The sequence below is a fragment of the Manis javanica genome, chromosome 6 (genome assembly GCF_040802235.1).
Source record: "Manis javanica isolate MJ-LG chromosome 6, MJ_LKY, whole genome shotgun sequence".
NCBI classification, from domain to species: Eukaryota; Metazoa; Chordata; class Mammalia; order Pholidota; family Manidae; genus Manis; species Manis javanica.
The window spans coordinates 13,892,827-13,907,875 of record NC_133161.1 but is presented as its reverse complement, the minus strand read 5'-3'; the positions used below and the strand labels follow the sequence as shown (position 1 = coordinate 13,907,875).

The following is a 15,049-nucleotide window of genomic DNA, read 5'->3' as shown; positions in this document are numbered from 1 at the left end:
TTGCCTACCTAGTTTAACAGGGAACCTCCCAAATTTATACTAATTCAGAGCAGTCCAGTTGGAGTTAGTGAAGGTTACAGAATATTTTTTTAAGAAATGTAGTTTACTTCATCTATATATAAGAATTACTGGGCTCTGAGGTTTTATTTACAATTTTGAAATGAACCATCTATACCACATTTCTATCTTCATGATATTTATAAGAGGAAATCAAATTTGTTGAACTATTTGCATACATATCTAAGTTTATATATGTAAAAATTTTCCATGTATGCATTCTAGTTTAAGAGTGACTTTGAAGTCAGAGGCTGTACTTTCATCAGGTAAACTTTTCATTTTTGGTCAAAGAGGGCTCAAATGTTCATTTTAGTAAGATCACTGACAAGTCTGTTTTCCTCTCAGATTTACTAAAGGGTTTACAGCCAGGAGCTCAGCACACAGCAACACTTTCCCACTCACCTCTGCCTGCACATTTACAGCAAACATTTAATGGTAAGAAAGCCGCCTCTTTTTCTTCGCTTTATTATTTGTATAGATATATAGATTGGATTAAAAATCTTTCTGAAAACAACATGTTGTGACAAAGGTTGGATGAAACAGATTTTCCTGTGACTGAATCTTCATTAGCAACACATCCCCTTTAAGAGAAAGGAAGTAGGTAAATGACATCTTTTGTTACATGTGAAGAGAGCCTTTTTTGAAGGTGTTTGTTATATTGAAATGACCAATAAGAGGATTCATAAGATAATGTACAAAAGTCATGTCCAGTTAATTATAATTGTTCACATTTATTGAAAACTTACTAAGTACCAGATAGTCTTGTGACTACTTATATGAGTCAGTAACTTTAATCTTACAACAACCTGTGAATGAGCTAAAGATCCCATTTTGCAGATCAGGAAACTGAATTAGAAGTAAAAACTTGCCAGAATGATACACTGACCCAGGAAGTTTGGCTCCATAGCCTGTATTCTTAACTATTAAACTTTGCTGGCACTTAGCAATGATTAAATTAATATGCCCAAACTGTGCATTATATACTTGCAGCCCAACTAGGTCGCTCTGAAATCTGAATTAGGTAGTAGACACTGGACTACCAATACAAACGCATTGGCTTCCAGGTCCTTGCTCTCACCGGCAGTTCTCAGGAGACTGCTGATAATTTTCTGAAGGTCATTTCAGTATCTTCCTGTTGCCCTCTTGACTTTGGAAGTTGACTGGGGCCTCACTGTTCTTTTTGGCCATGGCATTTAAAATTATCTTTGAGCAAGTTCACAATTGACCACAATGCAGAAATGGAGGCTATGTAGCAATCTCGAGGCAACAGGTTGTAATTAATCCTAGGAAGACCTAAGTGGTAAGCTTTCTGAGACTCACCCATTGAGAGAAGGATATAAAACTACAGTTGTGCAATGGGGAATGGGGGACACAAAGTAGGCACAAATGTCAGCAATGCTAATCTTCCTGAACCCTTTGATCAGGTTTTAGTGCTTAAGAAAAACTGCCATGTTGACTAAAGCAGTTCCACTCTGGGTACTGACAGCTGCTTGGTGTGATGAGTCCAGCTCAGGGCTCTGTGCTCGTGGGGAAACTGGTATGAACCTGCAAGTAGTTAGACCCACAGTATTCTTGGGGTTCAACATGACCTGAGTACTCCAGCTTTCATATGAATTATCTTAGTGTCTGAGCAGCACCACTACTGCAGAGGGAGAAAGGAAAAAGAACTGTCCATATTTTCTGCATAACTGAAATGAAAAAGTGTACAATTTTTCATTTTAAAAACATTTTAAAGTGTAGGATACTCAATTTGAGAATCGAGATTGGATTTTTTAAATTCTAGGACTGCCACTTTGAGCAAGTTTCTGAGTTTGTTTGACTATCACTTTTTTTGCTTGTAAGCTGGAGTCAGCTGTTTTTCATAGGCTTCTTATGAAAATTTAATAAAAATAATTAACTTAAAACTTATAGCATGGTACATGATACATAGGAAGAGCTCACTTAGTGTTAATTTTCTGACCTTATATAGCTTAGGGACAGGTGTCAGTACTTTTCTATAAAGGCCCAAATAGTAAATATTTTAGGTTTTGCAGGCCATACACAACTCTGCCACTGTAGTGCCGAAACAGCCAGAGATGATATGTAACATGAATGTGGCTGGGTTCCAGTAAAATTTAAAGGTAGTGGTTATGGACAGTGACTGCACTGGGGTATGGGTGGGGACTTGATAATATGGGTAAATGTAATAACCACATTGTTTTGTCATGTGAAACCTTCATAAGAGTGTATATCAGTAATACCTTAATGAAAAAATTTTTAAAAAGGTAGTGAGCCAGATTTGGCCCTTGGGCCAGACCATGTTCTAAAGAATATCACAGTCCAAGTAATATGAGTATTTTGTTTTACTAACTTAACTAAAGCTTTGTTGAGCAAAGTCCCACCTTGCCATTTTAGGAATTTAATTATACCTCAAATTATTTCTCTCCACATATGCAAGTATTTACTTTCATTATAAATGGAAAAGCTAATTCCTTTGATGTTGTCACCAAAATTATTTTAATAGTATTGTGTTCATACAGCTTTTGAAATAATCGTGTTTCATTGATATATCTTTTCTTCAATACAAGCAATTTTTTGGTTTTGTTTCTGTTTTACCAGATTAATTTAGATACCACATAAGTAAACCTGGCAATGTGACTTTTCTGGTCTCCTCCAGCCTTAAGATTGTTAATATAATGCAATAACTGGGTGGGGGTGGGAGGTAGGGTCCACTGTCCTTGTGAAGGCAATGACCTATTAGAGACTTTCTTGGTATTTTATCAGCTCCTGAGGTCACTGGGCCCTATTCTTTCTAGTTTAAATAGAGTAATCATTTTTCCCAGTGAAATTTAAATAGCCATATATGTAAAACTATGTAAAACAAAACCGTTGTTCCATGAGCAGACTTGCCTATCACAATTTTTGCCATTTTAGAACCAAAACAAAGATTCAGCTGGATTTTTCACTAGCAGTGTGCCCCGTCCATTTACAAAAATAACTGGGAATTATCAAATGCTATGTCATGGCAAGAAATTTAATTTCACTTGCAAGGAAATAAAATTGGCCTTTTCTTTTAAGAGATTCAAAAAACTGTAGATCCCTTGAAGGTGAGGATTATGTCTTCTGTGTTATAAGCATTGTAAATCTTCATAGCATTTGACACAATTGACTATGAGGTGGATAAAAAATACCTGTTGAAGTAGTATTCATAGGGCACTGAAAATGAATTGAATCACAGTCATTGACATAAGAGGATCGCTTTTGTTGATTATCTTCTTTATGTTTTCTCAACCTTTATAATGCTATATATAGTGTGCAAGATATTACAGGTTTTATTTTTAGCAGTGCCATGCACATGAAAATTAAAAGTTAATTGTCCTTTTTGCTTTCTTGAATCTATTTTTTTTTTTGAGAGGGCATCTCTCATATTTATTGATCAAATGGTTGTTAACAACAATAAAATTCTGTATAGGGGGGGTCAATGCTCAATGCACAATCATTCTTGAATCTATTTTTTATGCCTTGCTGACCCATACCAATTGAATGTCTCTTTTCTTAGATGGAGGCCAAAGTAAAGGGGACACTAAATTACCACGGAAATCTCAGTGACTTCCCTGCAAGCAAAGGAGAGGAGACGCTCAGCTGGCTGATGGAATCTACCTGATGGGAAAGTACTCATGTGGTCATAGGGCTGCTGTTCTGTCGATGTTTACATTCTCTCGTCCCAAGCACTGTGGTGAGGAGGAAAAGGAAAATAAAACATTACTTGAGTAAAGCCAGGTGCAGGAGGAAGAAATGCTTTTGTGCAAAGTTAGCGACCTTTGGTCTCTTCTAAAGAAAGACAAAGTTACCATATTAACTGACTTGAAAGAGACTCAGTTGTCAAACCCACAGAAGTACAAATTTGATTATTCCCCGGGAGGAAGAAGGAAATTGAGGATTTGGGTAAACTCCATCCATCCTGGGGGTTGGATCTGAACACTTATAGACATCACTGCATAATAAAAGGCAGCATATCTGGAATTAGGCCAGTTTGTCAGGAGTAACAATCATGTGTATTTGAATGGACTATGCAGCAAATTTGCCACAAAAAATTAATGACCCTATGTCTGATACAGATAACAGCTGAATAAATACTGTACCCTCAAAAATCCTGAACAAACTTGAATCTTCTCTAGTATATAGCAACTCCCCATGTAAATCAGTGGACTAAAGATACTTCAGGAAAGTAATTTTAGCACAGTGATATATATTATTAAGTCATCAAGATTTTTAAAGTCAAGAAATTGAAACTGTTGCTCTTAACAGACAGAACAGATGTCCCCTTTTTGTAAAAGGGTCAGTTTCATTTTCCATTCAGAAGCAGGCACTTACCTCTCTTCTTCAGGTGGTTTGTGCATCTGGAATTGACTGGTTAATTCTTATTTCCATTCTTGTTGTTAAAAAGTGACTGTGTTCACTTTTGTCTCTTGAGAAATGGGTATCTGTGATGTAGGGCCGCAACTTTTGTGCTCTTAGCCCTTACATTCCTGCTCTGTGAACTCTTAAGTTTCCCCAGCTTCACTTCAGTTCATAATTTCTCCTGTTCTCTTGGCTAGTTGTACTCCAGGTGATCACCCATGATATAAACAGGGATAAGTGTGTATTACATATGCTTCTTCATTGCTCATTCAAATGGCATATATATATTTTTGGAATTTTTAAGATAGTATTTTAAGGGGAGGAATTACATTGGGATCATTATGTGTACAATTATTTTTTTGTAACAATCACAGTGTATTTTTACTCCCTTATCCAGGGTAGTAAAATTGACTTGGAGCATTTGGGATCTTAAAGCTTTATTAATATCTACTTAGAATATTGATAAGTGAATAAACCTGCAGTTAATAAGACTCCTTAATTATTACAGCTTTCTTAGGCAAGTAGCATGTTCAACAAAGGATGTTAAGGGAGAAATGGTTCTGTTTGGATACGTTTTATTTATTTATTTTTTTTAACCTCATTACTGATCTAGTCCCCCTTTCTCTCTCTCTCTCCTCCTATTTAGACTTCTTATTTCAAACTGCACCCAAGAATGGTGTAAACTTGGTACATGTGTAATGACAGACCAACCTAAAAAACAGCATCAAATTGGTAGTAGCAAGATTTCTTGCATAGTCTTCATTACAAATCACCCTATGCTGTTAATTTTATGCAAGTAGAGTACTAACTGAGCCGTTTTTTTTCCTTTTATAAGCAGAAGTCCCAAATAGCCTATAGGACTGAATAAATTACCACAGATCTATTCAGATCTGTATACCTATATTTTGACTTCAAAGTCACATTGGCTTGCTTCCTAGCAAAAAAGTTAATAAGTAACTGAAAACTTTAGTTCCAAGAACTTGTTATAGTAAGGGGAAAGGATTATTTCAGAGGAATAATTGATATATTTACTTGCCTCTAAGAATTTAGTTTACTAGTGAAACAAATATGAATGTCTTTTCAATCCTGGTAGATATTTTGGAAGGATATTGGGATGTTGCAGAGAGATTTGACTTGAATCGAGTATGTTTGATTAAAGTTTGGTTCTTTAATTAGGGAAGCTTACCCAGTTCTTGAGTTATTCCAGTGTAGCATACCTCTTGCTTTTATATAATTTGGAAAAAAAACCTCTTTGCTAAATACTATGTATGCATTTTCCTTTGGGAAGCTAGCCTTTGTTTTACTTCCAATACTATGAGAGAATTCATATGCATATTAATCTCTTTTCCTGCTGATAACTGTGCGTGTATTCATCTGTGTATATGTGTACACATATATTTATTTGTATATAAATTCATTAATAGTTGAAATCAAGGAATATTAATTTTAATTTTTTAAATCCATCAATTCTGAATCATGCTGTGTGAAGATCCCTGATGATTCTTTGTTGTCATTAGAGAAGAAAAGGATTATCTGTTCCCCCCACTATCATTTTATAACTATCCAGTAAAACTATCTGAAGGCCCTTGGCTCTGAGAAGTTCATATATATATATATATGGAGATTACGATCTGTTTTCCTCATTCTTGATTCCTTGAGGGCTGCGGTTCCCTCCTCACACTCCCACCACATTTTCACTAAGTTATACCCATTTCTATCAAAACTACCCTTTTGTGTTGTACAAATGAAACAAACACCCTTATATTTCTTAATAAAATATTATCAGAAAGCTCCTACATGTAAATACAAAACTATTTCTTTTCTAGATCATACCATTGAAAATGGTGATCATAGTTTGTGGTCATCTATCTTTACAGTTTTTCTTACTAAAAACAAACATATAAATTGGTTATTTTTTAGCACAGAGACTTGTGACTCATACTGTATTTTTGCACTTAAAAGTCAAATTATGTTATTTTTAAAATGTTATTTGGAAAGGATATAGAACAGTGTGTATTTCTGAAGAGCATTAGCAACATCCCAATGCAAAAGTAATCAGCACACTGAATTACATCCCACTCAGCGGGATTCTTGATTCAGGAAAATTAAGCTGTTTGTTTTCACCTGTCTTGTATTTTCAATTGCCTTCACTGACGTATAAGCTGTTACTGTACATACACGTTAATCCTCAGTATTCACAAGCAATAACGGTCAGCATGGTTATCCTCGGGGATAGCAATGCTGAGCCTCAGTTGGAGACTGTTGGGAGCAAAGTGTCAAGCTCATTCGGAGCCTCCAGAATCAATGCAAGCAATAATTCTATTGTAAATCAGTTATCATTCTTTCTCGTGTGCTTCTGAGAGCAGAGGGCAAAAGAAGAAATCATGGTTTTAAAACAGCCTGAGGAAAGGTTTGGAAAGAAGCGAGGTTAATCTAAGTCACAAAATCCTGGTATTCTAAGGAAATCAGAGGATTGTGTCAGTACATTCTTTCATGCCTACCACCCCTTTGATGGATGTTGTTAGCCCAAATTACATTTTTTATATCATAGAAGTTAAATAGGGTTTAATGTATGGATCACCAAGGTAGGAGGAAGAACCGGGCCACATACATGTTTGAATACTGTGGGTTTGACACCTGTTTGAAAACAATTTATTGGAAAAGATTTTTAACCCAGGATTTTTTTTTTCCCCAAAGCAGAGCTAAATTGTTTACTACCCAGGGTTGGAAGGGGCAGACACCTCTAGTCTTTCTCTTTCTGGTTGCCCTCTACCACGCACCCCTTTCCACCTCTACTTGGTTCCAGACATTTTCTGAAATGGAAATTCTACTGTTACTCAAACTGCCATTGATTATGAGAACTCTATGTCCCTTGGGATCATCTCTTAGAACTCCAGTTACCTATCATATTTGCTGCTACATTGGTAAAATGAATTTTGCCTGTATTGGTCGACTTTAATCTAATTTACAGTTCTTCATTTCTTGAAGGCTTTGTCGGATAATTTGACCCGTGTATAGCATTAGGATACTTTATTTTAGGAGTGTACCATAAAAGCACACTGGTTCCTGTATTCTTTTAAATCATAATTTAGGTTTTGAATTTGTGTTTGCTTTTTTTGCTCATTGGTGTTTTATTTTAAATTAGAAATAGAAGAGTGAGAAATCTATGATCAGGCCAAACTTGAGAACTTTCCCTGTGCTTCAGCGCTATAATTTCTGCTGACCTTCAGTTCTCAGAAGAGGCACTTTTACTTTCTATGGTGCATGTATGATTTTTGTTTTGTTTTGTTGGCTTTGGGGGACTTTTGCTTTTGTAATAATGAAGCAGAAGAAAGATGCAGTAGTACGTAAATGATTTCAAACATGCTTTGCAATTTTTATTTTTTAAAGTTTAAGAGGAAAAGTTTAACTCTGTAAATCATTTCTTAGCTCTGGTAAAATGCTTCTATTACTCTAAAACATGCTCAATTCAGGCCTTTGTCTTTGTTAAGTGCCTTTTTTTCTTTTTCCCCCTCTTTCAAAACTGTTCTCAGATATTCTAAAGTACAGACTGGTAAGGGGATTCAAGAGGACGAATCTCAGACTTGCCAACGTCATGTCATACTATATGTTCTTGTTTTTCTTTATATGTATCAGGATGTATGTGTAAGATACATACATGTTTGTGTGTGTATATATGCATAAACATGTTTAATATATATATATTATATAGTAGTAGCTATATATTATATATATATAGTAGTAGCTATATAATATATATATATAGTAGCTGCTATAACATCACATCCTTTCTGAACACTCTCCCTTCAGTGTTTGCAGAACTTCTGCCTTGTTTATTCCATTGCTTTTAATCAATTCAAATGGGTGGATTGGGAAATTGTCTTTTCACAAGATGCTATCTTCCCCTTTTGAATATCTATAGAAGCTAACAAAAATGTGCGTGTATGTGTGTATATATATTTATATGCACACATACATGTGTGTGTATACATATATATATAGTAAGTCAGTTATTACAAGTGAAATAAATTTAGTGGGCTTACTAACTATTCCTGGATGTAACCCAGTGCTCTATGCCCTTCAAACTTGGTGAGAGTATATTGGAGAAAGCATTGGAATAACGAGTCTTTTGTGGGTCAGGTTGATCAGATGCACTATGGCAGGCAAGACTAAACACATGGGAAAGCTAGAGTTAAAACCATGGTATCGTATCTAAATGAGTTTTGAAGGAAGTTAGCAATTTTGTCAACATTAAAAATGCATAATGTTTTCTTCTGGGAAATGATTTTTGGAGAATTCATATAGCTGCATATCCACTAAAAGGTTAATAAACTTTGAAGTAGAAAGACTTAAATGCTGAGGAAAACAATCACATATAAACTATGGCATTCTTGAGAGATCTTCAGTTTTCTTTTTATTTGCCAGAAAATTACATTTGTCTTAATTTGATTTTATGGTTATTTAGATTTCTCCCTGGAGCAAGATAACATAATTTTCAGTATCTAAGATTCATCTGTTTCTTGTTGAAAACAGAAGTGACATGTTAAGGGAGACTAAGTTGAACCAATCCTCAAAACCTGGTACAAATGTATCTAATAAGTGCTCCCTTTAAGTACATTTTAATTGGGAAGAGGAGACTGGGGGCTCAAGAGGAGAAAGCAGAGGCTCCTGGTAGTGTTATCTGACAGCAAAACAATTATCAGGTGGCTTCAGGTCAGTCGTGTTACTCTTGAATTACTATGTTTAGGGGGAATATCATTTAACCTTCGTGCCTCAGATTACCCATTAGAAAATTGGGTATAATAATATTCACCTACCTCCCAGGGATATCAGAGACTTTACTATTTCAAAAATACTTTTGAGTTTTTCTAAAATGTCCTATATAACTAAAAAAGTATTATCATCTTCCTGCAGAGGCTAAAAATGTTTCACTATGATGGGTATAAAAAGCACCATATGATTTTGAAGTTAAAAAAAAACACTAGAATTCTAATTTAGATGCATATTTGTTATTTAAACATATTTGTGGTGGGATAAAATGGTTAGTTTCAGATTGATAAACGGGGAGGGGGAATAACACTAAGTTTCTGAACTAGAAGTAGGTTTGTTTAGCCTTTATGGTGTTACTACATGTGTGATTTTCACCACAGTTGTGGAACTAAAGCTAGGTAAAGTTTGGATGCTTGGTTGTTGGAGTTGATAAATGATCCTGGAAGTTTTATCTGCCTCACTTTTCCATCTTCCATTTTAATTTCCTTATATTGTTTGGTGATGGATAGCTAAGCTTTTAACTTTCTAAGAATGGGTGGGAGTCTTCTCTGATTCTTGTAAACCAGAGACTGTGTACTGTTACTGTTCTATACACTTATCCAGCTTTGCACTGAAGAGGTAAGTGCTACACACAGTCAGCTAGGCACACTTTTAGCCAGTCTACCTTTATAATTTATCTGTTTCTTCAACCCATGAAAGAGTTGGAGCCGTCAACTGCCCAGGTGGTAGGGAATGGGGTGAGAGGGGCAGGATTCACTTCCTAGCTGGAGCAGGAGTGGTGAGGGTGGAGGTAGAAGGAAACAGATTTTGCCCAACTCCAAGAAGGAGATGAAGATCATTTTATTCCACCTTCCATCCTGTCATGTGAAATAGTAATACAGAGAATTTTCCTTTTAGTATTTAAAACAAAAACAGGAAAAGTATGTAGATTTAAATTGTAGCACATGTTTCAGGGTCAGGAAAGAGAATGTAGGGGGATGAGGAACAAATTGTCCAGTTCAAATAAGTCAGGAGAAAACACCAGGTCCAAGCAGAGAAAGCCTATGGGTTAATCCCCAGAATTGGCAAAGGCCTATTTAATCTCTAGGGATAGGATGTTTTGTTTTGTTTTTCAATCACTTTTTGGTTTTTTGTTGCTTTTTCCAGATAAAGCCTTAGTAGCCTCTCAATATCAACTATGCAGATAAACACACTCTTTATTTTCCACATTTTCCCTATTTTTCCATTCTTCAGATAACAGGTTAAGACTTCTACCCAAAGAAATAAGGCACAAGGGTTTTATTGAATGTGTGTTTGTTCCTCTACAAAAAATTAGCAGAAGCATAAAATAGAGATTTTTTTTGTGTGTGTTCATCTATCCTAAAATGTGAACTTTATATTCAAAATAAATACACGTCCTTTTACTGGTGCAAAACTATAGGTAGAATCATGGAATATCTTTGGATTGTTAAAATAAAATCATCCCAATGTTCAGTTCTAAGAAAGTTTGAGATTCTGTGGCACAGTGTTCAGATTTGTAGAGCTGAACAGATAGTAAGATTCTAATTAAAAATAGCTTTGAATATTAATATTGGAGTTCTTCTTTCTACATTTCCTGTAGTCTTCATTTTCTTTCTTCTAGTCTGAGCTCTTAAGTGAACCATTTCATCAGCCAGTTGCTACACTAAAATATAACTTGCATATTGCTAAGAGTCTGGGGAGAAAAGGTTAAACAGTTTTTCATCTCCTTTTCTCACTTAGGCCATCTATCCTGTGTCCCCATTGAATTAAAAAATAAAGAGTTCAGGCATATTCTAGGAGATTGTTTACATCCCAGCACAGACTCAGACAGGGACTCACAGGATTTTAATCAGACTGCGTTTGATGAACAATTTGATATTAGATTACATTTTTCTCAGATACTCTAAAAGTACTATTTGCTTGAAAGTAGCTGTTTTTGATCTCTGCTAAATTTCTTTATAATAGAATACTTCTATTTCCAAGTCTTTCTTATATATTTTATAGTGGGTTAGCACTGAAATTTTAGACACTTTTCCAAACCGTTTCATGATCTCAGTAGTATAATTTAAAGGGGTCTGTATATGCCCAGGACTTAGATTGATTGGTGACTGGAATTGTTTTTCTCCTCTTCTTTGTATTAAAATAGATTACTATAAAATGTGGTAGCAGCCACATTTCATGGCTTCCTCTTGATACTTCTCAAGGTTATCTAACAGAGGCAGAACTTTGTTAGGGGCTCTTATTTTTCATAATGCTCTGCCTTGCTTATTTTCCTACTTTCCCCAGAGTAAACCTACTTTGCAAAGGTCTGAGTCATACAGGCCATATGAATCCTTAGTACTGATTTTATGTTCCACAGAAAACTGTATATATTATTTGTTCCCATTTTGCTAATAATAATATAATTCTATGTTATCTTAAATCTAGTTCTAAAATATTTTATAATAGAGCACTAATGGAAACCTAATTGAAATACAAACAAAATTATTATTACCCAGGAGAACTTGGAAAACTGTTTTTGCAGTTAACATCTCCGTCTACCCTCTGAGCACACTGAGTAGGAGTCAGCAGTAACCAAGGCCAGCCAGGCGGCATGTTTTTCTGTGCGACAGCCTGTGCTTAATTTGTCAAATCCTAGCTGTCTTGTGTCTTCTGTCCTTGCAGTCATACACTTTCCTTATTTTTTGCTTATCTGTGCTATTTGTAGGGTAATGTACCCTGTTGCCAGCAAATTGGGTTTTCTTTCCTACATCTGCAAAATACCCAGTTTTGGCTAGAGGCATTAAAAGAGAAGTTATTCTCAGTTAACAAAAGGTATTATTACTGTTTTATATAGTTAGTCAGAAAGTTGGCCGACTTTGACCAACTTTTTAAATCCTGGCTACGCCTACATAATTATTACATACCCCTTCTGAGACCTTCAGATAAGCAAAGGGCCCTTCTATCAGTAGAGGTGGGTTTCCGATCTACAAATAATTCTTCAAATTCATAGCCAGCGTCCAGAGAAAAAATTCAAGCTTTCTACTGTCCTTTTGTTGTCTGTCATTGAAAAAATAAAAAAAGTATCAAAAATACCAAATTTTTCTCAAGATGAATGTGTGAATCTGGGGCTTGCTCTTCTGTTTTGCTTGCTAAACAGTGTCAAGCTTAAAAGAAGAGGAAAAGAAATCTTTTGCTGGAGAAAATTTTGTGCCCCAAATAACATGTTAATCAAAGTCTACCATGGTAACTAAGTGATGGGTATTTCTTTATTACAAACAAGAAAGTTTATTTGCGGTTTTAAAAATGTGCACTGCAGACCTATTTGCTATAACTGATTGGAAATAAGGATTCTGATTTTTAGTCTGGGTAAGCACGTATTTCCAACCCTTTCGGTAGGAATTGTGGTAAGGGAAAGACTTTTGTTTGGTAACAGAAGGAAAAGGAAAAACAGGACTGACTGATACAGTGAATGTTCACTCTGTAGAGGAACTTCCCTCCGGTTACGAATCTTCCTCTTTAGCCACCTCCACACATGACATAGATGCCAACATGTTTCACAGCCAGTCTTGAAAGAAGGAGCATAAATAATCTCTGCTCCTCTGGGTGAAAGGCACTGATTACTGTGTTGCATTTGTTTATAGGGAGGTGTGTTTTGCTAACTTGAAGGGATATACTGTATTTTTAAATAAGTGTGTGACTTAATATTTTGGGATTTTTTTTTCTTCCTATAAAACTGGACCTGAACACAGCTTTGAGTTGATACTTGTAATAATCTCAGGACCTGAAAGATTGTAGCATTTAGTGTGTCTTAAAAATTATGTACTGTACCAGCCATGGATTTTTGTAAATATACCTGTCTCCCTTTTTTGTATTATTTTAGTAAAAATAATAAATTTAAATAAAAGGGGGTGGTGATGACATGTGAATGGGTGTGGATATGTGTGTGTGTGTGTGTGTGTGTTTGTATAAGGCTCTTTTGAGATGAACTGGTGCTTGTTTAATTTCCGGCTCTAATCAGAGCAGGAATATGGACAAACTGCTGCTACTGAACCCCGCACTGAGTCGAGGTGTTTCCATTCTGTCTTTCCCAGTGGTTGACTAAATACGAGCTACCAGGAAATGACTCAGAGGTTAAATTCTTCCCACTGCCATCTTGCCTTTGCATTCTCAGTTATTGCCCTTTGAACTTTAATGGTAAAGCTTTCCAAACTTTGGGTGGTTTGCTGGTCTCTAGTTTTTAGAGAGCTCTTGTCACTATTTTCTAAGAGGAAAGAAGGACAGGTAAATTATTTTAACCAAAAATTACATATTTCATAAAACCCAGATGAATTTTGGATATGTGAGAGGACTTCAACATTCCTAATACGGATCTGTGAGTCAAGTAAATTACTATACTAGAATATACTATACCCATGGATATACTCCTTCAGTGCAGTGCAGGGGATTTTTTTTTTCTTTTCTTTTTGTTGTCGCAACAGCCTTGCTCATATTCCAGGTGTAGCTAGCAAACCCCTGTTTAAAAGCAGGAGCCTTATTTGATTCAGTGTAGATGTTTCCTGTCTATCCTTTGTGACAGGGCCTTTTACATGAGTGTTTTTTCTTTTTGTATGTGTTACGTGTTTGTTGTATTAAATAAAGAGGAATGTACATACTGTTCTGGTGTCTGTTGCATTATTGGGCTAACTTGGATTTTAGTATCTCGTTCTTTCAGTGGTGGCTGACTGTTAGTCTTCATCACACTGTGCCAGGCGCTATGGAATACAGAAGTGAAGGACACAGTCCCCACCCTCCATATGTTGATAAACAGTTTGCAATCACATGATGAGTTAAAAGATAACAGTTCAAAATTTGTCACAAAGGTGTGTGGTCCATTGTCACTTGGCATTTGAGTTCAGAGCAGGGGAGAAATTGGACTGGAGACATCTGAGAAGACTTTATCAAGTGGATGGCATTTGAGCTGGACCCCAAGGATACGTGGGGTCTGGCTAAGAAGGAAAAGGGAATGTCCTGCACAGAGTTGGGAGGAAGCAGAAGCAGGACCAGGCTGCTGGGAGGTGTACACTGGGGTCAGGAGAAGCCAGATTGTGGGAGTTGTGTAATGCAGGTTCACAAGGTTCTTCCTTTGGGTTCTGGAGCGGGTAGTATGTGAGGGTGCTACCACAGTCAAGGCCTGAAACGTAGATACAGTAATTATCTGCAGAAGTGATGATCTTTTAAAGCCTTACTTGTAGAGGATTTCTTCTAGGAAAAGTATTATTAAGAGAAAAGTGGAAAAAGAATTAACCTTAGAAATGCAGGTAGGAAGTGGGTAAAGGATGAAGAGAGAGCACTTGTCAGAGAATAGTTTCTCATTTTTAAGTGTGTAAGTATATACACATAGGAGATACAGAAAAGGACATATGCCCCCAAATAAAAAGTGAAAGTATGGATGCTTTTCTTTCTTGAGTGTGTTTTCAGTTCATTGCCATAAAGATGAGGAATTTTTAAAAGGCATAGTCCTCGTGCATGAGAGAAGGAGGGTAGGCTACAAGTGCTTTTACCAAAAAACTAGTAACATTTAAGGACAGTTTTGCAAACTGTTATTGGAAGTAATAGCTCCTCAAGAAATCTGTGGTTTTTAAATAACTTGACTGAACTTTGTTAATCAACATCTTGTAAATGTGTATTAACATAGTGAAGGTGCCATTGTTAAACAAAATGACCCATAATTTTCCCCAGATTGTTTGACCATGGAATGCTTTGTATCATGTGACTCCAATTGACATTAAATTATATAAGGCATGCAAAGCCCACTTAGCACAATGACACATAGTGAACACTACATACATGTTCGCTTTTATTACTGTACTAGTACTGTTTT

At 35.9% G+C, this 15,049-nt stretch overlaps 1 protein-coding gene across 4 annotated transcripts in view; it reads left to right on the top strand.

Annotated features, from left to right (window-relative positions):
- Positions 1-13,845, top strand: part of UBN2 (ubinuclein 2) — a 70,636-nt gene extending 56,791 nt beyond the window's left edge. For all 4 annotated transcript variants that reach the window (XM_036994522.2, XM_036994523.2, XM_036994524.2 and 1 more), the window contains 2 exons: positions 403-492; positions 3,596-13,845. In XM_036994522.2, coding sequence (XP_036850417.1) covers positions 403-492; positions 3,596-3,645 — 140 coding nt within the window. In that variant the 3' untranslated portion in view covers positions 3,646-13,845. The remainder of the gene's footprint in view (positions 1-402; positions 493-3,595) is intronic.
- Positions 13,846-15,049: the final 1,204 nt, after the last annotated feature.